At 43.2% G+C, this 22832-nt stretch overlaps 1 protein-coding gene across 6 annotated transcripts in view; it reads right to left on the bottom strand.

Annotated features, from left to right (window-relative positions):
• Grhl2 (grainyhead like transcription factor 2) overlaps positions 1-22832 on the bottom strand; it is a 130749-nt gene that overhangs the window by 73459 nt on the left and 34458 nt on the right. For all 6 annotated transcript variants that reach the window (XM_017316622.1, NM_026496.4, XM_006520065.4 and 3 more), the window contains exons 2-6: positions 19326-19521; positions 15401-15468; positions 10384-10777; positions 2814-2869; positions 1767-1923 (exon numbers count right to left, since the gene is read on the bottom strand). In XM_017316622.1, coding sequence (XP_017172111.1) covers positions 1767-1923; positions 2814-2869; positions 10384-10777; positions 15401-15468; positions 19326-19521 — 871 coding nt within the window. The remainder of the gene's footprint in view (positions 1-1766; positions 1924-2813; positions 2870-10383; positions 10778-15400; positions 15469-19325; positions 19522-22832) is intronic.

Here is a 22832-nt window from a genome sequence, read left to right as displayed (position 1 = left end):
ATTGTTTAACAACCCTGGCTGTACTGGAATTCATCTTATTCACAAGGCTAGTCAGTCTCAAGCTTTCAGATACCTGCTGACCTCTGCCTCCCCACTGCTGGGATTAAAGACATGCATCACCACACCCAGTCACCACACCCAGTTTTACATTTCCATATTAAAAGACTTTCATGATCCCACCAAAGTGGAATCATTGGGAAAGTCCCAACAGATGTCACTTACATGGCTGCCACCTTTTCAGAGCAATGGCTGCATGGAGCTCGTATACATATGATTAAACTGTATCCCACCTGTTCCCCCCAGATAACCATGTCTGGATTAAGACCCAAGGAGAAAGCCCTCTGCTTTTCATCCCTCCAGGAGGCTCCACAGAGCACTGTTCCTAGTTGTGCTTGGTTTTCTTGGTGGTGCTGGGGGTAGAACCCAAAGTCTCACATGGATTAGGACTAGAGACCCCCTAGGCAAACACCATGCACCATGCAGCCCATCCTCATGCTAAAAGAGTTAGTCAGGAAGCTGGCAGCCTGGGACCTACCCCAGCAATCCCGCCCATCTTAGTTACCCCACTTATTAGCTTCTGAAAGCCAAGTTTTCTTATGTATAGTACTGTAATAGAACAATGTGCTTCATCATCATCATCAATTATTATTATTATTATTATTATTATTATTATTATTATTATTATTAAAATGGGTTGTGGTTTAGTTTCAGTAAGTTATTAGGCATCCAGTGCCTAGTGCAATCCCTGATACAAAGAAGACATCATTGCTGTGTGACTTGATGCAATGCATTCTTGTTGATACAGTAGGCCCTCCACCATAGTTCTGGCCACAGGGTTGGAACAGGTTGCTGTCCCTCATGGTGAACAGTACCCTGGGTACCTTTTGATCGCCAATGGGCTCACCTTGCTTGGGAACTTACTTGGCCCATATGTGGTAGGGGCACTGTGCTCTGGACATATATGGTTGGGGCACTGGGCTCTGGACATGCCACGGTTCCCTACTTCTCAAGCTGAAACGCTTAGTAGGACACATCTACAGACAGAATCTGACGGGCTGGGGACCACAGGTACAGTGGCAGGGAGCAGTTTATAAGAGAGCAGGAAAATCTATATTGCAACGAAGCAGGAAAGTCTTCCAAGCCTTTTCTAACCCCTGCTGTAAGGTTTGGTTTTTTTTTGTTTTTTGGTTTTTTTTTTAAGTGGAGATGGACTACCTATCAGCTCCCTGTTGGCAGTAGCGAGCATGCCAGTCTGGCATGCATCCAAAGCAGACAGACAGTGACAACTCATGTCATTTCCCACACAAGAGATTAATACTCGTGAATCTGAAATCCCTCCAAGCTGCCGCTGTGGGAATCGTACCTCCTCGCCTTTTGAATCCTGAATAAGCCAGGGGCTGCAGAAGGCTTTGTAAGGGTTATAAATGGTCCAAGACTCGGCAGAAAGTACTCTCTGCTACTCGTTACTCACAAACATACCCTGATCTACTACAGATCAGCTGAAAACCGCACAGCCTACAAGCCATGAAAGAGGTGAGGGGGGATTCCTTGGTGCAGGGAACGCAAGTTCAGACAAGTCGCTCCCCCGAGCTTTATTGGTTACTGATTAAAATGATAAACTACGAGCAATAAATAGGCTCTCTTGAACGAGACTTTCTGAGTTATTTATTTTGGACTTTTTCTCCATGCCATTCCACGGGTATGTTGGGGAGCAACCCCACCCCCTGACCACCCTGGAGTTCTATTTTGAGAAATGTGGCGCATACCCTGACTTTGCTGATGGGGTGTCGGAAGCATTTGTTGTCTCCAGTCTCACTGAGTGTTATGGCATAGAATTGTCCTTTGTTGAGGTAGGTCATGGGGCCCTCCCCCTGCTTCTGACGGAGAGATTTGGTGGCTTCCAGGGTGTACTGAAATGTACCACTGTGAAGAGGAAACACAAAGCGGTCAGTTCACTAACTGGACATTTTTCCCTTCCTGGGCAGCTTCACATCAACAGGGTTTGATGTGACTATTAAGAAATAATGACTATTTAACAGACAAAATATGGAATACAGCAAGACGAATAAGTCCAAACCCAAGGTGTTACAATATACATTTTTAACCATGGCCTGTAAACCAGGTGGTTTTAAGTGGGGAGAAAGTCCAGGATGTGCTGGGCAAACTCACACCAGAGATCGTGGGAATTCAGCCTTAGACAGAAGTTCCCACTTTTGTCCTAAGAAGCAGAGCTTCCCTTCGGCCTCCGCATTCGCCCATTTTCTCTGTAGCCACAATTGCCTGAGAGCTTGATTTGATCATCCACCTCCAACTCCTAACAGCTGACATCATAGCACCAGCCCATTTCCTGTTTGGAAGCCTGCAGGATTCAAGTGAGGCTACTCCAAGTCAGGGGCTTGTGGGTAATGGCTCATAACAAACGGCTCACGGCCTGATTTTACAAATAAAGTTTTATTGAGAAGATCTTTGCTCAAATAGTTCCGCTCATATTTTTAAGATGTAACTTAGAAGTCATTAAAGGTTTAAAAAAAACTCCTCTTATTTGATAAAAATCTGAGGTTTGGAGCTGTAGAGATGGCTCAGTGGCTAGAGCACTGGCTACTCCTGTAGAGGACCCAGGTTTGATTCCCAGAACCAACATGGCAGCTCACAAATCATCTCTAACTTCAGTTCCAGAGGATCTGACACCCTCTTCTGGCCTCCATGGGCACCATGGTACACAGACATACATACAGGCAAAACACCTTAGGCACAGAACAATGAAATAAAAATGTTTAAAGTCTGTCAGTTAAATGCATCTCCTGGTGACCTACCTTCCCGTCTGGTCATATGTATACTCGTCAGCACCAACAGAAGTACTCCGAAATTTCTGAAAATTTTAAATGGTAGAATTAATACAAATAGGCTGGGAATATATGTAAATATTACAAATATAAAAAACAAATGTAAAATAATAACAATAGTAGTAACCATATTGTATTCTAGTTTCATTTTATCATCCCCAGGAAAAGGAAAATGGGTGTTTCCGAGATATGTGCAGGTACCACGCGCTCGCTGTGCCTTCCAACATATAGACCACTCTTTTCAATTCGTGGTTGTCTCTAACACTTTATGTCAAATGGTACAAAATCAAAATTAATGGAAGGCCAATTACAGAGACAAGATGACACAGCAAGAAGTCTAAGGGAGTGGTTGGAAGCATCCTTTCTAGAGTCAGACCATCAAGGCTCACGTGATAGCTAACTTATCTGACACTTATATAAAACTGTGAGGTGTTTTCTCTGTCAAATGTCTACTCACAGTTTGATCACAGTAAACAGGCTAGCAAGATGCTAAAAGCATGATATATTCAGCAGGCATTTTATATGTTTGTAAATAGTAATAATTTGACTATATCAGGATCCTCTAAGCATCTCTGTTAGCAGATGTGTTGAGAGGAGGTTATAAGGATGGTTGGTGTTACACAAATAGCAGCCCAGTTGTGGTGTGTGTGTATGTGTGTGTGTGTACATTTTAGACACGTTCATAATTTGATGCCAAGGGAGGTGTAGGTGAGACAGCTCAGCACATGAAGCATCAGATGAAGCCTGAGGACCGAAGTTTGATACCAAGACTCTACAAAATGGAAGAAGAGAGCTGTCATCTATCAACTGTCCTCTGACCTCCATACATGCCATGGCCCATGCTCACACACATAACTCTTGGCCTATAAAGCAAATATTGAACAAGTAAATGTTGATAACAGGGCATACACACACTTATCCCCTACATAGATATGTGGTCGTTCCTCTGTGACCCTTCCTTTGAGTTCTGTCTGAGGAACCTCCTCCTTACTCTCATTTCCATTCCTAGCCCAGTGTTTCAAGAGTTTCCTTCCTCAGGAGAGGGTCTCACAGCTATTCTCAAATATTCTTCACAAGCCACGCCCACCACCTCCAGAGTTCAGCATGCAGTTTCTGTATTCTCTGTTGGCATATTCACAATTCTTCTTTTTTTTTTTTTAAATGGAACCTCAAAGTAGTTTTGATTTGTATTTTTTTTTAATATTTATTTATTTATTATATGTAAGTACACTGTAGCTGTCTTCGGACACACCAGAAGAGGGCATCAGATTTCATTACAGATGGTTGTGGGCCACCATGTGGTTGCTGGGATTTGAACTCAGGACCTTTGGAAGAGCAGTCGGCTCTCTTAACCGCTGAGCCATCTCACCAGTCCCTTCACAATTCTTCTTATCTGGTCTTATTCCTCAGATCCAAGAAGACGGTCTTTCCTCAAAGTTTACCCAGCCACAGGACCCCATGCACACCATACAAATATCAGCTGATTGAGTAATACTGACAGAAAATCAAATGTATTGGTGTGTGTCTCTTTTGCAATTAGTCAGTCTGAAAACCCTTCAGTGAGAGTTTTCTAGGGCCTTACCATCTGTTTGGCACTAAAAGAAACATAGAAATTAAGCTCATAAGTAAGATTCTTGCCCTCAAAAAAAAAAAAAAAAAAAAAAAAGGAAAAAATGGGGGAGGGGGCATCTAGAGAGATGACTCAGCAACTCCTTCTAAAGCTCCTAAGTTCAATTCCCAGCAACCACATGGTGACTCACAACCATCTGGATGGGATCTGATGCCCCCTTATGGTATGTCTGAAGACAGGAACAGTGTACTCACATACATGAAATAGATAAAGAATTCTTTTTAAAAAGGGGGAAGGGTGGAGAGGTTAAGAGCACTGACTGCTCTTTCAGAGGTCCTGAGTTCAATTCTCAGCAACCATATGGTAGCTCACAACCATCAGCAATGAGATCTGGCGCCCTCTTCTGGCATGCAGGCATATATGCAGGCAGAACACTGTGTACATAATAAATAAAAATTGGTTGAGAGGAATAAATTCACATAAGAAGCAACAACAAAGAACAAAGTAAGCTAAAATACAAGAGACTACTGTGCGTGGAAGTCCATGTTGGATCATACATTTGTTCCTTCCTGTATTCTACAGGAAAAGCGTAGAGTGGGTATTAGCAGGGAAAACGGAAAATCTGTGGACTTTGTACCATCTGTGGTCTTTGGTCTGATCCCAAAGTTAAGAAGAACCTGGGTTGGAAGAGGCTGAGAGAAAGTAATCCAGGTAAAGAGGGGCGCCATGGGTCAAGGCAAAGAAACCAGCGCAAACATGGAGCATATGAGGAGCCAAGGGCACAGTCCTGACCCATCTGTTCTGCTTTATTCTGGTTTGTTTGTATTATTGCCTGATCCCTTCCTAAAGAGGGGAAGTCATGGTGTTGGATGAGGAGAGGTGGGGACGATCCAGGAGGACACTGTTTCCAGAGTGATCTGAACACAGTACGTGGGCTGGAGAGATGGCTTAGCACTTAAGAGTACTGACTGCTCTTCCAGAGGTCCTGAGTTTAATTCTCAGCTCACAACCATCTGTAACGGGATCCCATGCCCTCTTCTGGTGTGTCTGAAGACACTCATATAAATAAAAATAAATCTAAAAAAAAACCATGAACATACTATATGGAGAAAAAAATCTATTTTCAGTTAAAATGTGTGATAATATATATTCAACCCTTGCACATCAGCTATTTTTGTTTCTTGGTTTGGGAGGGGGGGTGTTTTTTCAAGACAGGGTTTCTCTGTGTATGCCTGGCTGTACTCACTCTGAAGACCAAGCTGGCCTCGAACTCAGAGATCCACCTGCCCCTGCCCCCAGAGTGCTCATGCCAGCATAGTTAAAATGATTGTTAGCATTCTGGTTTTGTTCTTGAGGTGAGAGGCAAAGAGAAGACACCTGCCAAGAACAGTCCACAAGAGACAAGAATTCTTTATCTGTGGGGAAGTCAAACACAGCAAAACTATGCAATACCTTCCCTCACTCGCCTCTCTTCAGTTTGATCATCTGCCCATTTATAGTGAGCATTCTCTTCACATCGGCTGGTGAGCCACATGTGATAGGTACTATATTAACAAGTCCAGGGCTGGAGAGATGGCTCAGAGGTTAAGAGCACTGGCTGCTCTTCCAGAGGTCCTGAGTTCAATTCCTAGCAACCACATGGTAGTTCACAACCATCTGTAATGGGATCTGGTTCCCTCTTCTGTTGTGCAGGCATACATGCAGGCAGAACACTGTGTATATAATAAATAAATCTTTTCTTTAGAAAAAGATCTTAAAAGAAAAAAAAGAAAAAGAAAAAGAAAAGTTCAGAACAAGTCCCATTTTAGTCCAGAGAGAGGAGTATTAATCATACTCTAAATGAATAAATTAAATAGATTCAGAGATAGATAGATAGATAGATAGATAGATAGATAGATAGATAGATAGATATCCATGGCTAGGATGTAGCTCACTCTTGCCTAGCATGTACAGGACCAATTTCAATCCCCACTGAAAACTGTTATCATGGTGCTAGCAGTGTGTGACAATACATCATGACCAAGGTTTGGAGTCCATGCTATTTCCTGGCTTCCTAACATTGACGTAACAGTGTAACACAAGCATGGCTGACATAAGAGGGGTAACAACCTCAGCTGATCGCCACGTTCACCCCAGCACAGCTACCCACGGAATCCGCAGCTCTTCTGAGGAACCGCAGCGTTCCGAGCAAGCATTTGCCCCAGCACGGAATCCAGCATTCTGAGCAAAGACACCCTTAGCCATCCCTGGCAGATTTGCACCGCCTCCAGAGCAACGATTACAGATGCCGAGGTTTTTACTACTTTTTGACAAGATCCAACCCCACCTCACTACACCACCCACCCACCCAGCCCCAGTACTCTCCAATGACAAATGAACATGGTCAACTCATCTAGAGTCACAGACATTTCTGTACTTTACCGAAAAGAAGTACCAGGTTTTAAACAAGTTTTCCTTAATCAACTTTTCCTGGTGAACAACTTCACACTCATGCTCACAACTACCTAGCAAGGGATGGCTTATAGGTCATGGATTCATAGCGATCACAGGTCCACAGATGGCCCAACTCAATTCACCTCAGCAGAAATACTATCTGCAAAGCAAACACTGATGTCCTGAGAGAAGAGAACAGCTGACTGGAGTGAGCAGAGCTTCCCTTTTGGCTTTCAGCAAGTTTGCTAACTCAAGGACTCCAAAATAAGCCCTCAGTACAATAGCTTCCTCTCACAACCTTCTTTATCTAAACACGCTCATCTCTGATAACATATCCCCCAAATAGTTTGACAGTGCCCAGTCCACATCCACACAGCCTTCCATGACTAATATCTACACCAATGCAATCCTCCCGTGGAAAATCACAGACCTCCCATAGGACTGAACGATGGTTTCAGCTATTCCCTTTTCTCCAACTGCACCCCTGAGTACTTGAGGAGCGAGTCAAGTATTCGACACTATCAGACTACAAGATCCCTTACTCTGTTTAAAAACTACAAAAGGTCTTTGTTGACTTACATGATGTCACGTAAGAAGCAGAATGGCAGAATTTTTTCCTTTTTATTACAAGGTCATTAAGACTGTAGTTGTGGGGCTGGTGAGATGGCTCAGTGGGTAAGAGCACCCGACTGCTCTTCCGAAGGTCCAGAGTTCAAATCCCAGCAACCACATGGTGGCTCACAACCATCCGTAACGAGATCTGACACCCTCTTCTGGAGTGTCTGAAGACAGCTACAGTGTACTTTACATATATTAATAAAATAAATCTAAAAAAAAAAAAAAAAAAAAAAAAAAAAAAGACTGTAGTTGTAAAACTACCAAACTTAAAGAAATATGATAGCCCCTAAGGGCAAAGAATTTCTTAGCCCTGGTTGAGATCACTCAGAGAATGTAGCAGGCACTCATAAGCATCTGGTGCCAGCGGTGGGTGGTGGGGTTATTAGTACCCCTTTGATAGCTACTGCTGCTGGCCAACATGTTTTGTCTCTGCTCCCTACCTGAAAGATAAACAGTATCTGTAGAGATAGGTAAGGAAGACAGAGATTCTAAGCAAACATTGGGTGGGTCGTTGTCTTGTGCAGTAGAATTAATGAGACTCTGAGTAAGACCACAGACTCTTCTCCAGAACTAAGAGGTGAGAATCAAGGCATTGGAAGGGACACTTTGCCTACTGGATGCGATGACTAATATTAGTGCCCTTTCTGCCTTACCTTCCTCACTAAGAAAACATAGATGACAATCACGGTTGTCATGCAGAATGCTGCTACTGTGGTGTGACATGTAAGAACTTGATCTCCAACACAGGAATGTTGAGAGATGGGTCATGAGGGCATGGCTCAGCAGGTAGGGGCTGCCAAGTCTGACAAGCTGAGTTCAATCTCCAAGATCCACACGGTGACAAGAAAGAAAGAACTCTCAAAAGTTGTGCTCTGACCTCCATCTGCATGTGCACACATGAGTGCACATATGCACATACATACCAAAATAATAATAATAATAATAATAATAATAATAATAATAATAATAATACCAGGAAGTGGTGGTACACACGTTTAATCCCAACAGTCAGATTTCTGTGAGTTTGAGGCCAGCCTAGTCTACAGAATGAGTTCCAGGACAGCCAGGGAGGGCTACACAGAGAAAGAGCCTGTCTCAAAAAAAAACAAAAACAAAAACCACCATAATAAATTAATAATGCTAATAATGATAAAATAAATGCAAATTTAGAGCCAGGTATATTGGTGCATGCTTTTAATTCCAGTAGTGGAGAAGCAGAGGCAGGTGAATTTGAGGACAGTCTGGTCTACATATCGAGTTCCAGGACAGTCAGAGCTATATAGACCTACATCTCCAAAAATAAATAAATACATTTAGAAAAAAATATAAAATTACTTTTAAGTGGACCAGAAAACTACATCTAAGGGAAGAAATTACTAGCTGTCTAGAAATGCACATACAAGAAAACTGTGTTTAACCACACACATGAGAAAATTGTTAATATGTTGGTTTACACACACACATGCATACACACACGCACACACACACACATTGGGTTAGGAAAAAAAATCTAAACATTTAAACGCATCAACTGTAAAAGTCAAATTTGGTTAGATAAGATTGTTTTGTTTAAATACCTATACTCTCCAAATGACCTAATTGAGAAAACAAAAGGACTCTGGGATGAAAAGCATACGGATGAGAAAGGCTTATATCCATTCCTGTTACCTAAAGAATCCTTTACAACTGAGTAAAAGGAACATGAACTGCCCAGAGATTTGAACAGACACTCCACACAAGCTACCAGGGAAGGCAAACCACAGGAAACAATACACAGCCTCACAGATAGCAGAGAAATGCAAACTGAAACCAGAAAGGACACCAAATAGTCCCTAAAATACCTGAGGTTAAGCAGAGTAATCATCCTACAAGTGTTGGCAAGGATGTGGAAGACAAAAATGACTGTAGTGTCACTGAATGAAGCTAACGCCTAACTGCTGTCTGCATGCACCTCGGAATGCACACACAGACCTCATGGTCCAGCTGTTAACTCCAGCCACAGAAACCCACATGAAATGAACAACTACACCTTATGAAAACATACGCCAGTCTGTGTAGAAAAAGCATTAAGCATAATAACCCCAAACTGAAATCGCACAAATACCCACCGATTAATGGATTCTGAAGGAAATTGTGATGTGCACTCACCTTGGAATACTGACCTGCAACTGAAAAACTGTTTACCCATAAGAAAAAACAAACAAACAAATCCAAAACTACGATAAATGAAAGAAGACAATGTAACAGACCATATTCTGTTCACTTTACGTGGAATTTTAAAGAAAGAAAGACTAGAGAGTAAGATTCCTGATTGCCAGGAGCCAAGAGAAAGAGGACTTGAAGGTCGGAGAAGTTTGTTTTTGGGTAAAAACTTTCTAAGAGGCGGTTTCCAACATTAACTGCCCAGATGTAAATAATTATCAAAATTCTAAGTTTATGCATTTAGAACTTGTGAATCTAAAACACGTGGATAAGCAAAAGTATTTGTTGTGTGACATTTGTGAGCTTGAGAGGAATTTGACCTCTCCATCTGTTAGAAAGTACACACTAAATAAAAGCCCACTGGATGACAAACGCAACCAATTTCGGGGTCATCAGTCTACCAAAAGCTACAATGAGCTGCACTGTTTTTACAAAAAGAATGGACATGCAACATACTAGCATCTACCATTTGGAAAGTTCAAAAAGGATCAAAGAGACAAACCCTTTAAAGCCAGAAGTTTCACATAAGCTTCTCCTAACACCTCATAAAAACTTAAAATATCACCTAAGAGACAAGACACAAATATCCCTCCAAGTGTTTCAAAATACCAACCTACCAACAAAGCATTAAAAATAATGAGAGTAGATAAACTCAGTTTCATTTAATCTCATGAATGGAAAGGGAAGGTTGGTATGGTGTCCGGGCTTGGCACTCACCTCCGAGGCGCCGTCCTTAAAGCTCTCGCTGTAGGTGCTGTCCGGCGTGCTGCGCTGGTCGTCCTTGAGATAGGAGCTGTGGCTGGCTATGGAGGGCAGGTCGTACTGAGTCTGTTCAAAGATAACCACGCGCTGCTCCTCACTGTCCGCGCGGGGATAGTGCACCGGGGGCGCCATGAACACCGGTGTGAAATCCTCGGCTTTCACCACGGTGATGCCTGACACGGGGATGACGGCAGAGCTCTCGGTGATGGATACACTGTACTGCTCGCGCTTCGAATTCTCCATGTGGTCTTGACTTAGACAGAGGTTCACCGGGACAGTCTTCAGAACCTGCACTCTGTTCTCGCCTCCGCTCAAATTGATCTGGGCTTCACTGGTGCCAAGGCAGTTTCTGTGTGTTCAGATCGGTGACAGGATAGAGTAAGAATAAAGCTCCACTTTAAAAACTGATAAAATAGTGCAGGGGCTGGAGAGAGCAGTTAAGAGCGCAAGCTGCTCTTCCAGAGGGCACGGGTTCGATTCCCAGCACCCACATGGCAGCTCACAACTTTCTGCAACTCCAGTTCAAAGGAATCTGACACCCTCCCACGGACGTGCAGGCAAAACATCAATGTACATAAAATATAAATGAATGGATGAATGAATGAATGAATGAATGAATAGAAACAAACAAACAATGCAGGTAGCCATCCTGCTTTATGAACAGAAGAACTGAGAGGAACTTCACGATGGGGTGTAATGGATCTTTGGGCCATTAGAACTTAGACAGTTCAGTATGTGTGTCCCTGGGTGACATAGAGAGTGCAGTCTCAACCCTCTATGAAACACACTCCCTACTTTAAAAAAATTAAATTAAATTAAATTAAAAAACGTAGGAAGGTGGGCCTAAACTTATCACTGACCTCTGACTTTCAGCTCTCAGGAGATAGAGCTGGGAGACTGAGACGGGCAGTGGTGACGCACGCCTTTAATCCCAGCACTCAGGAGGCAGAGGCAGGCGGATTTCTGAGTTAGAGGCCAGCCTGGTCTACAAAGTGAGTTCCAGGACAGCCAGGGCTACACAGAGAAACCCTGGGGGGTGGGGGGTGGGGGGCGTTGGGGGGGGAGGGGAACTGTTTGACTCTCAAGACAGGCCAGTGAGACACAGAGAGGTGGGTTCCTTTAGGGACAAGGCAAAGTTATCAAATTATCAACACTGCAGTAGCACAAGAGGAGGAAGAGTGGAAGGACTGGTCTAGATTAAAAGGGACTTTTAAAACCCTAACAACCAGTCCTGCTCATGTCATTAATACCAGCACTCAGGTAGGTGGATCCTCAAGTTCAAGGCCAGCCAGGGTTACACAGTGAAACACTGTCTTAAGTAAATAAATAGAATGTGAACACCTAAATATGAAGGTAGATATTATAGGATTTAGATCTTAACTTGGATGAATCAAAGTGATGTATGAGGTATTGTAACTTTTGAGGCAGCTGACTATAGACTGAGAACTTGGCAATATTTAATATTGCTAATTTAGCTGTTGATAGGTTTTAAGTTTATATAATAAAATGTTCTTAGTGTTAATGATTCAAGTGAGAAGCAGAGGGAATAATTTGACAGTGGGATTCTTGTTTACATTTTGTTGTGGGTTTTGTTGGCTTGTTCATTTATTTTGCTTTGTTTTGCTTTGCTTTGTTTTTGAGAACAGGGTTTCTCTATGTAACAGTCCTGACTGTCCTGGAACTTGTTCTCTAGACCAGGCTGGCCTTGAACTCACAGAGATCAGCTGGCCTCTGCCTCCCAAGGGCTTTGACTAAAGGTGCACACCCAGTGACAGTGGGATTTTTTTTTTTTTTAAGATTTATTTATTTCATCTATCTGGTCTTCAGACAAACCAGAAGAGTGCATCCGATCCCATTACAGATGGTTTTGAGCCACCATGTGGTTCCCGGGATTTGAACTCAGGACCTCTGGAAGAGCAGTCAGTGCTCTTAACCCCTGAGCCATCTCTCCAGCCCAACAGTGGGATTTTGAAGGTGGTTGAAGGGAACATAGTAGAGAGCAAGGAAGATTACCAAAAACCTATCACTACCATCTGCTCCATGGGACAGAGGCTCAGTATACTGTTCTCTTCACTTCTCATCTGGACAGGAAGTCTCAAAAGGAGAAAAGATCACCGTGGCAGCTCATGCTTGCAATCAGAGCAATTGGAAGGTTATGGGAGGACTACTCACGTTTGAGACCAGCCTGGGCTATTTACTGACGTCCAGGCTAACCTGGGCTATGGAGTGAGAGACCTTGTCTCAACCAGAGACAGGGAAGCTATGGCATGGTAATTTGAAAAGTTGGTAGGAAGGATGTTTTTCACTATTCTGTGAAACTAAATAAGAACTTATCTTTATCAACCAAAAAATAACAGTTTATGGGTATTTCAGCACTTAATTATCTTAGGGTTTAAGGAACTATTCAAGTGGGCTGAAGTAGAATGAGCTCGTTAACCACTTCTGTGGCACAGAGAAGGAAAATGGTTTACAAAGTTTTGGCAGGATATAATGAAATACTTCCATTTATATTGAAGAATTTGGGTAGCGATCAGGAGGTAAAGAGGAGTTGTGAGGTTACTGTGAGTGTGTGTTTATGAGCATGCATGCACGCGCGTACACACTCACACACACACACACACACATGCACGCATGCTCATATATAGAGAATGATTTTACACTCAGTTAATGTCGTGGGAGGAGGAGCATTTGTGAATGGTTCTCAGTGGAACAGAGAAGAGAACGTGCACACTTTTTACTCATCCTCACCTTCCTTGTTAACTTGAGTTACTTTATGTAACATGTACTAATTGGCATATTTCGTTTCGAGAAACAAATGTTTGAATACAATTAGTTTTCTCAAGAATCAAGCTCTCCCAGTTTCATTCCATAAAGAAATCCAATGGCCTCTGCACTTACTACCAAGCAAGAGTTGGTGATTTTTGCTTTGATTTTCTATCTAGAACTTCAAAGTGAAGCTTCAGAAAGAATGGGTCTATGTAAAGATCCTTGGCCATCCGAGGCTTGCAAATCTGCAGCGAAGACTCTGAAGGTTAACTCCCCAAGGAATGGAATCTACAGTCTACAAATATCGTGGCTTGAAGCGATAAACTGTTCTTACGGTCCCATAACAGAGTGGCTCACGTGGAAGACACAGTGAGGAGTTAGACATTATGTTTTATGTGAATCCAACAAGGCAAATGATGCCAACATTCAGACCACCCGTCTGCATCAGCATTTCATAAAGCCCACTGTTCTGAATACTTCATGGAATGTTAATAGATGCTCCCTCAAAAAAGGCGTCCATTATAAAAATCGGTGTTAAAAACAAACAGGAAAAAAGCCATGTTGCCATAACAGGACCACCTTAGTGGATCCAAACAAGACTAACATGGTAAAAGCCCTTGGGCATCCCTTCCTCTCTTTACTTGTAACTCAGGACTTCCCTAACCCATTTCATCCACGACCATCAATTGCTGTGGCTGTAAATGGTTCTTCCACACAGACTGCTAAACACAGCAATCCTCCACTAGCCACCTGGGCTCGTTACACACACTATTACTGGCTTTGCCAAAATAGTCAAACTTCTCTTTAGTCTATTTCAGGCCAGATTTATTCATTCTCTACTTAATACAAAACCATGAATTCTAAGCAAAACATACAAGTCAAAATATCTTTCAGGGTTCTTATTATCAAACAAAAAAAAGCAAACTCAGAACTGTATACATCTAGTTGAATTGTTAGTATAAAAGAATTCAGATTCAGGAGTCACACTGTATGGTATCATTCTAAAATAATATCAACTTTAGGGCTTGATACTACAATTTCAAAACTACAACCCCCCCAAATGGTTAATTAGAAAGGACAAAGTGTTTATCTCCAGCAGGAACCCCTGTCCAATCCACTGCAAGAGCAGAGACTCGATGGGTGATTTGTGGGGTGATTGATAGCTGAGCCAAGCAGGTCAGTCCCTTCTGGCCCTCTCTTTTTCTTCCCATGTTCCTATCCAGTCACTCCTGACCACAGAGCAAGCATGAAAGCCTGCTGAGACAGGATAGAGGGACAACCTGAGTCACATCTGAAAGGTGACAAGCGACATGTTCCAACAGGCTTCATCAGAAAAAAAGATGTGAACCTCTCTCTCTCTCTCTCCTTTGAGTCTCAGTTCATCTGCGTCTTCTTGCCACCCATCTTGTCAGGCAGATGATATATGATCTCCTAACATCTCGATGGCGCTAGCGGCTCCCCAGCCTCAACCTGCTGTCTCCCCAGACTAAGAGCAATCATTCCCTTAAGGGCCAGACTGCAGGAAAGAGTGTGGAGCTGGGCAGAAAGCTGCGTTCAGCAGCAGGCTCTTACTGGCAATCACCTCTAACTCTTGAGTTTTAACTGTCTCATCAGCTCTTCATCTGAGGAAACTTGCTGAAGACCCTCTGGATGCACAGGCAAAAATATGTCATTTGCTTTTCCTAGCAAGAGAACAAGTTTTGGTCCAGGCTCCTAAGACAGAAGAAGTGAGGCTTCTTGGCCCTACCTCTTCTAAAAACAAACTTCCAGCTCAAGCTATATTTTAACTTTATGTGTAGATGCTTTTGCCTGACTGTGTCTATGTGGACCACTTGCATGTCCAGTCCCCTTGGACATCGAAATAGGGTAACAGATCCCTTGAAACTGGAGTTAGGAAGGTTGTGAACCACCATGTGGGGACTGGGAAAGAAACCCAGGTCATGACCAACAGCAACTAAACTGGTAAGCCACTCTTCAGGTCATGTTGGGGATGGATAGGTTTTTGAGACAAGGTCTCTCTATGTAGCCCTGGCTGCTTGGAATTTAATACGTAGATCAGGTTGACCTGAAACCCACCGAGATCCACCTGCCTCTGCTTCCTAAGTGCTGGCAACAAAGTCATATACCATTGTGCCTGGCTTCCTTTTTTCAAAACCCATAGAAAAAGACTTTTTCTAGGAGGCGCACAGACTCCCTCTCATTGTACCTTTTATCCTGGTCTTCTTGGCTGTCACTTGCTTTGCTCACAGACAGAAGTCTCTTGTCTCGAGGAACCTGAAAACCAGCAGTAAACCATCAGACAGACTTACTGACCGTGTGCAGATGGAGATACCAACACAGGCAAAGAAACTAACGGGAACTTTTTTTTTTGGAAGTAGAAGGTTATTATCAGGAAATGGTTAAGAGGAACCCGAGAAAGCGGCGAGCAGTGTAGGTTCATGATCACCATGGTTGACATAGAAAACAATGCTGTGTGCTCCCAGATGTAGAAATGGGTGAGGGGAAGAGCCAAGTGTGTGGGGTGAAGGTGGGCTTGAGAGAGAGCAACCCATTGGGAGCACAGAGGAAGCTGCCTATCTGCAGCTTGGCGCCAGGCTGATGAGGGCTAGGGAGACACTGGGCAGGGCCTGACAGTTCCTCCTTTGACTCTGAGCATCCACTAGGGACATTCCCTAAGCACTCCCTAGGAAGCTTGCCTCCAGTCTTTCTGATGCAGTTGATTTCTAACCATGATGCCAGCATGATGCCACCTGACATATTATATTGAAAAGTCCTTGTGGAAGAGAGGAGACTCCACTACCTACAGATGTATAGATACATATTTGGTTCGGTATGTAGAATTTTTTTTTTTTTTTTTTTTTTTTTTTGCATTTACATTTGCTTTTGGACTTGTTTGTTTGCTTCTGGCTAACCTTGAAGAGTTTCTTCTGAACCAATACCCTCATTGTTTTATGATAAACACACTTTTGTGGCAAACTTCCTTCTAGTAAATTCCTCAAGGAATTCCTATGGTTTCCACTCAGCCCAATACATACAAAAGCTGAGATGCTTGAACTAGGGAAGTGGCAAAGGTGAGGCCGAGATGAGAAAGCTGGCGTCTGAGCACCCATGCTCAAGTCTAAGCTGAAATGTGGGGAGTGGCATACGGAAGTCTATGGCTCTTGGGTTTTTTTCGAGACAGGGTTTCTCTGTGTAGCCCTAGCTGTCCTGGAACTCAATTTGTAGACCAGGTTGGCCTCAAACTCAGAAATCCGCCTGCCTCTGCCTCCCAAGTGCTGGGATTAAAGGCATGCGCCACCACGCCCAGCTGGCTCTGCCAGCTTTTAAGGACCTGCTTGTTTATGTCTCACAAACGACTCTCTGAAAGAGCGCCACGAAGTTCCTGGTGGACAAAAAGGACCACTTCACATTTACTATGATAATTCAACAGCGAATGTCAGAATCATTTAACTTTGAGCGTTTGTAGTTTAAAAAGGGGGAATTATCCTATTTCATCAACCAGCAACTTTGAGAAAAGACATCTGTCCTCACAGGACAGTAAGGTATGATTTGTCCTCACAGGACAGCAAGGTCTAGGTAGGCAAAGATCTGAAAGAGGTCTCAGCGTGATCATTCAAACAAACATACTGTTCAAATGAAATAAGACTAGTTCTAGCCAAGCTTGGTAGCAAACACTTTTAACCCCAACAGTTGGGAGGCAGAGGCAGGAGGATCTCTCAATTTTTGAAGCTAGCCTGGGCTACATAGGAAGTTCCAGGATAGCCGGAGCTATGTAGAAGAACCCTGTCTCAAAACAAAACAAAACAAAAAAACAAAAAACAAAAAGACTAATTCTAAACATTTTAGTTCTAGGCACTAAAATGTTTCAAACAAAAAGACAGCAAATCTTGCATGCACTGTAAGGAACCATATGAGTTAGGAGCCCGGGTATTTAACAAGGAGGAGAAAGTAGATTTGGTATAATGTCAGTTTTGTGTAAACTCTCTGCCTTGCATCTCCAAATATTACAGACAGATTTGAGCTTGAATTACAATGTCTACAAATGTATACAGAGGAGATAACACACCCAGGATCTAATTCAACTGCCCACATTCAGTTGCTTAATTATCCCCTGATCCTGTGATAAACCAAATCAAGTATTTAAAATTATGACCATTTCGCAACAACAACAAAGTCTATTTTAAAGAACAATGGGGCAAAGGGGGTTGGGGGGTGACAGAGTGGGGAAAGGGGCAGCACTGGCCTGGTGACCTCAGCCGGGTCCCAGAACCCACATCAAAGGCTGGATCCAGAGGTGGGAATCTGTAATTCAGCATCCTTACTGAGTCTGGGGTAGAGATGGGATAAGCAGCCAGAGGCCCAAGGGCCAGCAAACAGCACAAACACGAGACCACACACACACACACACACACACACACACACACACACACACTAAGTAAATTTAGTGAAGAAAAACATGAAACATGAATAAGAACTATGTATTTCTTCTAAATATATCAATATATTCCTTTAAAGCCTTTTAAAACTATTGTCATATTGATCATAAAAGTCAGAAAAAACCTGTCATTACCTGAATATTTAAAGCAAGAACATTTTAATGATGTATCAACAGATTTTTTTTTTAATTTCTAAAACTGTCAAATTTCAACTACTTTCCTGTCATTAAAAAAAAATTTTTTTTAAGGGGGCTGGTGAGATGGCTCAGCGGGTAAGAGCACTGACTGCTCTTCTGAAGATCCTAAGTTCAAATCCCAGCAACCACATGGTAGCTCACAACCACCTCTGAATGAGATCCGATGCCATCTTCTGGTACATCTGAAGACAGCTACAGTGTACATATATATAACAATAAATAAATTTTAAAAAAAATTTTTTTTAAGTTTTTTCCATTTCTCTCAGAGCTACAGACAGAACAAGAGGCCTGGTGGTGCTGGGAATGGGCGAGGCCGGGAAATGGAGCATTCTGATTGGTGGCGCCGGGAATGGGCGAGGCCGGGAAATGGAGCATTCTGATTGGTGGCGCCGGGAATGGGCGAGGCCGGGAAATGGAGCATTCTGATTTAATGAGTTCTCTGTCTCTACTATTCTTTATAAACTTCAACATGTTTTCATTTCAGATTTCAAAGCTATTCTTGTGATTTTTTCTTTTCTTTCTTTCTTTCGCTATCCCAGCACCCTGCCAGTTCCCAGCATTATTAGCTAGAGCTATCTATAGCCACAGACCAGTTCCCAGCATTAACTAGAGGTCTCTATAGCCACAGAAGCTCCTTACGTGCTAATTACCACCTGCTAACTTTCACACTTCAACAGTTCCCAGGACAGGTCATAATTCTTTACACTTAAAATCCACTACTGTTTCTTGTTTAATTTCCTGAGATACACTTACTTTAAAAACTACTGAGCTGGGCGTGGTGGTGCATGCCTTTAATCCCAGCACTTACGAGGCAGAGGCAGGCGGATTTCTGAGTTCGAGGCCAGCCTGGTCTACAAAGTGAGTTCCAGGACAGCCAGGGCTATACAGAGAAACCCTGTCTTGAAAAACAAACCAAACCAAACAAACAAACAAACAAACAAACAAAACCTACTGTGTGACCAGTATTTCTTCTTATGTTATATGGACTTTTAAGGACTTTTTCCAAAATAAAAACGGAGGGAAGCAGTCAGGGCTGGATTTTCTGAAAGCCCCTCACCAACACACTCACTGGGATAAGCCCCAGAAAGCTGAGATAGAGGCAAGAGAGTGGCTCTTATTAAACAGAAAAGTCTAGACACAAGTAAAGGTTGACAGCTGAACTGTCATGGCAGTGCCACATAAAGCCAGCTCCTAACCACGAAGTAAGATGACAGAAAGGAGGTAAGACTCCAACTCCTGGGGATCCGCCAGCCGTCCTCTTGTGGCCTCTGCACACAGACACACACACACATGAGAGGCAGACACTCGAGAGGCAGACAGAGACGGAGACAAAGAGAATCCCCAAATTACAACTTCTCTGGACATGAAGTTGGGTTTCACAAGGGGGGAGGGGGAACCAAAACCAAGCACCTAAGGAAGGCCACTGACCTAGAACAAAGACTGTTCTGTCTTGCCACTGGAGGCAGGGAGGAGGGGCTGGCCCAAGGGAGAGACCCACCTTGTAGTAGTCATAGAGCAGGCCCAGGGCGGCAGCACTGTCCTCGTCCCCGTTGATGCTCATCATCGCCTTGGTGGCCGCAGTCAGGGGGTTCTCCAGATATGACTTCCAGGCCTCATCCTCACTTGTGTAGGCTCTTCGGGTGTTGAAGGGAGGGTCACTGGGCATGGGCACTAAGGCCACTAGTCTTTTATTACTGTAAAACACAAGAGGGATGTAAGGCTCACTGCCCAGGAACTTTTCATGTTTTTCCACTGATACCATACATGTCACGTGGTTACCCTGATTTGTATTTGCCCAGATTAAGGCATGTTAAAGCTGAAATGACCACCACACTGCACTTTAAAAGCCTCAACTCACACCTTCACTGTGTATGAAGAGTCGTAATAGCTTTTAAAAGGTAGCCTGGACTTGAAGAAATGGCTCAGTGGTTAAGAGTGCTTACTGCATTTCCAGAGGACCAGGTTCAATTCCCAGCCCTCACATCAGATAACTGTAGTTACAACTGTCTGTAACTACAGTTCTAGGTGAATCAGAATCTCTCTAGATACTCTGCTCATGTGGTAAACATAAACACACACACACACACATACAAATAAATAAATATTTTCCAAGGGTAGTATATGTCTTTGGATTTCTATTGCTGCAATAAAACACCATGACCAAAAAGCAGGTTGGGCAGGAAAAGGTTTGTTCAGCTTACACTTCCACATTGCTGTTCATAAAGGAAGGAAGTCAGGACAGGAACTCAAGTAGGGCTGGAACCTGGAAGCAGGAGCTGATGCAGAGGCCATGGAGAGTGTTGCTTACTGGCTTGCTTACCTGCTTGCTCCCTTATAGAACCTAGGACCACCAGCCCAGGAATGAAACCACCCACAAAAGACTAAGCCACCCCCCTCATCACTAATTGAGAAAATGCCTTACAACCGGATCTCATGGGGGGCATTTCTTTAACTGAGGCTCCTTCCTCTGATGACTCCAGCCTGTGTCAAGTTGACACACAAAACCAGCCAGTACAGTATATCTACTTAGTTTGTGTTGGTCTCTTCCAAACTCGGTTCTCTGCATCTGATCATTCTGAGTAATTTAATTATTCTTCATTAATAAGCACTAGAATAGAACCCTATGAGGAAATAATTTCCCTTTAACTAAATCCTAATTTAAAACATTAAATATGTATAGGTAATAGGTTAATGATTCAAATTGTTTTATTAAATTTAATCTTACTTGGAATTCCCAGCAAATTATAGACCAATATAAATCTCTTAATTAGAATAGCAACATAAGCTACTTGGCAAACACAACCCGTTACATACAGATAAGACTGTGTAACAGAGCTGTGGACGTACAGGGATAGAATGGACTCTACTGACGAAGTCCATGTCACTGTAGGATTCTACTATACTGAAATACTTTGGAAGTGTCATGACAGGAAGGAGGAGACTGTTGGCAGACAGAGAGAATTTCCCTAAGAGACATGGTGTGAATCAATTCTAACCAGGTCAACCTTGTATAAAGCAGCAAGGTCTTAAGGCCAATGTGACAACAGTGATTCATATTCCCAAACATCATAGTCTTTAGGCTCCCCACGCACATCAGGATACAAAGTGTCAAGGAATGGAGTCTGGAGGAACTGACGCTCATTTCTTAGCCCTTTTTTCTTACTTGCTGAACGGCAGAATGATACTCTGTATTCAAGTAACAGCTTGGCTAACAGCTCGGCTAAGGCTAACATGCCATCATGAGACACACGGTCACATGACATCTAGTGGCAGTGCCAACTCTGTTGCGAGTAACATGGTTTAAAGTATCTCATTGAGTTTCTTTGGCATGAGACAAATGGGACTGACCCAGCTCTGGAGGTGACTGCCTGTTCAGTAGCCCATGGTAAAGGAAGCTGAGCGGACCTGTGTTCTTAGGCACAGCAAAGCCCACCAGCCTGCCTCACAATATCAAGGAAATAATGGACGACTGGGTCCTGGGGTGGATGCAGGGCTCTGAGAGTAAGCAGTCTTGCCACCACTGTGCTCTGGTGGTCCTATCAAGTTTCTGTGCCTGTCAGGCCTTAATAAGTATTATTTATTAATGGTAAAATAAGATCATTAATTAAAAAGAAATAAGAATTATTCATCTAACCTGGGCATGGTGGCACACACCTTTAATCTCAGCATGCAGGAGGCAGAAGCAGGTGGGTTTCTGTGAGTTCAAGGCTTGCCTGGTCTACAAAGGGAATCCAGGACAGCCAGCACTCTATTACACAGAGAAACTGGCTTAAAAAACAAAACAAAACAAGATTTGTTCATCTAGTGCTGGCCCACAAGCATCTGTTGAGCACACCATAGGTGATACTGCTGCCGAACATGGAGGGCAAGCGAGGGGCTGACCCTGTGACTCACAGTGCCCAGCAGGGTGGGGAGCCACTGCAGTGGCCAAGAGTGTGAGAAGGCAAGTCAGAGCTGAAGGACAGGAATGCACATGCTGGTCCTTGAGGCAAGGAGACGGGGAAGCAGTTTTGAAACTAATACATTTCATCATTCAGAATGAATGTCTTTATAAAAGTTGTATGTTTTGGAGAGTCTGATAGAAAAAAAAACAAACAACTGTTTTCCTAAAAGGAGCATAGCATTTCCACTCTGTGGAAAATGACCATGGCTGAGAGTAAGTTACATGTCCAGGCTGGAAATCTGTACGCAGCAGTGAGAACTGGCAGGCTGTGATGGTGCCAGCCTCTCCCACAGTTGTCTACTGGGGTTGCCCTCACCTACATTTCACGGAGAAAGTCACACAGGAAACTGAATGCCCAGTCATCCATGGAGAGCGGCGCATCACTCAACAAAGCAGTAAAGAGTCTCATAGCATAAATGTGCCAAGACTTAGACATGAAAATTCTAACATTTAAATTGAAGCATTGTCCTGGCTGTTTGTCGCTTTGATGTCATTTAACTCTGAAGGTAAACCATCGAATCCTAGAAGCCATATTTGAAGTGGCCGTGAAAGGCCTTGCCAGTGAAAGGAATGAAGATGGTTTTCCCTGTCGCTTGTGAGGAAGAGGATGCAGGCTAGAACACTGCATGAACACTGGCTCATGTCTAACTCTTAGCAGGCACCCGGTGGCCTGATTCACTGTAGAGATTTTTCTTGACTCTTCCTTAGTATCCAGCTCCTTCCTGCTGACCACATCTCTTCCTGGCACAGTTCACTAGTGACTTCAGGAATTTACCCAGTGTCTCCCATAGCAAGCATGACAAATAGGGGGAAATCATAATTTCTCCTCACCTTTTTTTTTTTAAGCAAGAGCCTTTTATGCTCTCCCTTTTAACTGTGCAATGCCCGCTTTCACTCTTCAGAACACTGTAGAAAACGTAGAAATGAAAGTGCATAGAGCAGCGCTTACAGCGAGAAACACCTTCTGAAGACAAGCTCACTGTGCCCCAGAAAAGACGAGGCTAACTAACTCTGCTTCACTCAAGTCTTTGTTCTTCCTTTTTTCTTTTTTCTTTTCTGGTT

The sequence above is a fragment of the Mus musculus genome, chromosome 15 (assembly GCF_000001635.26).
Source record: "Mus musculus strain C57BL/6J chromosome 15, GRCm38.p6 C57BL/6J".
NCBI classification, from domain to species: domain Eukaryota; kingdom Metazoa; phylum Chordata; class Mammalia; order Rodentia; family Muridae; genus Mus; species Mus musculus.
This window is presented reverse-complemented; position numbering and strand designations above follow the sequence as displayed.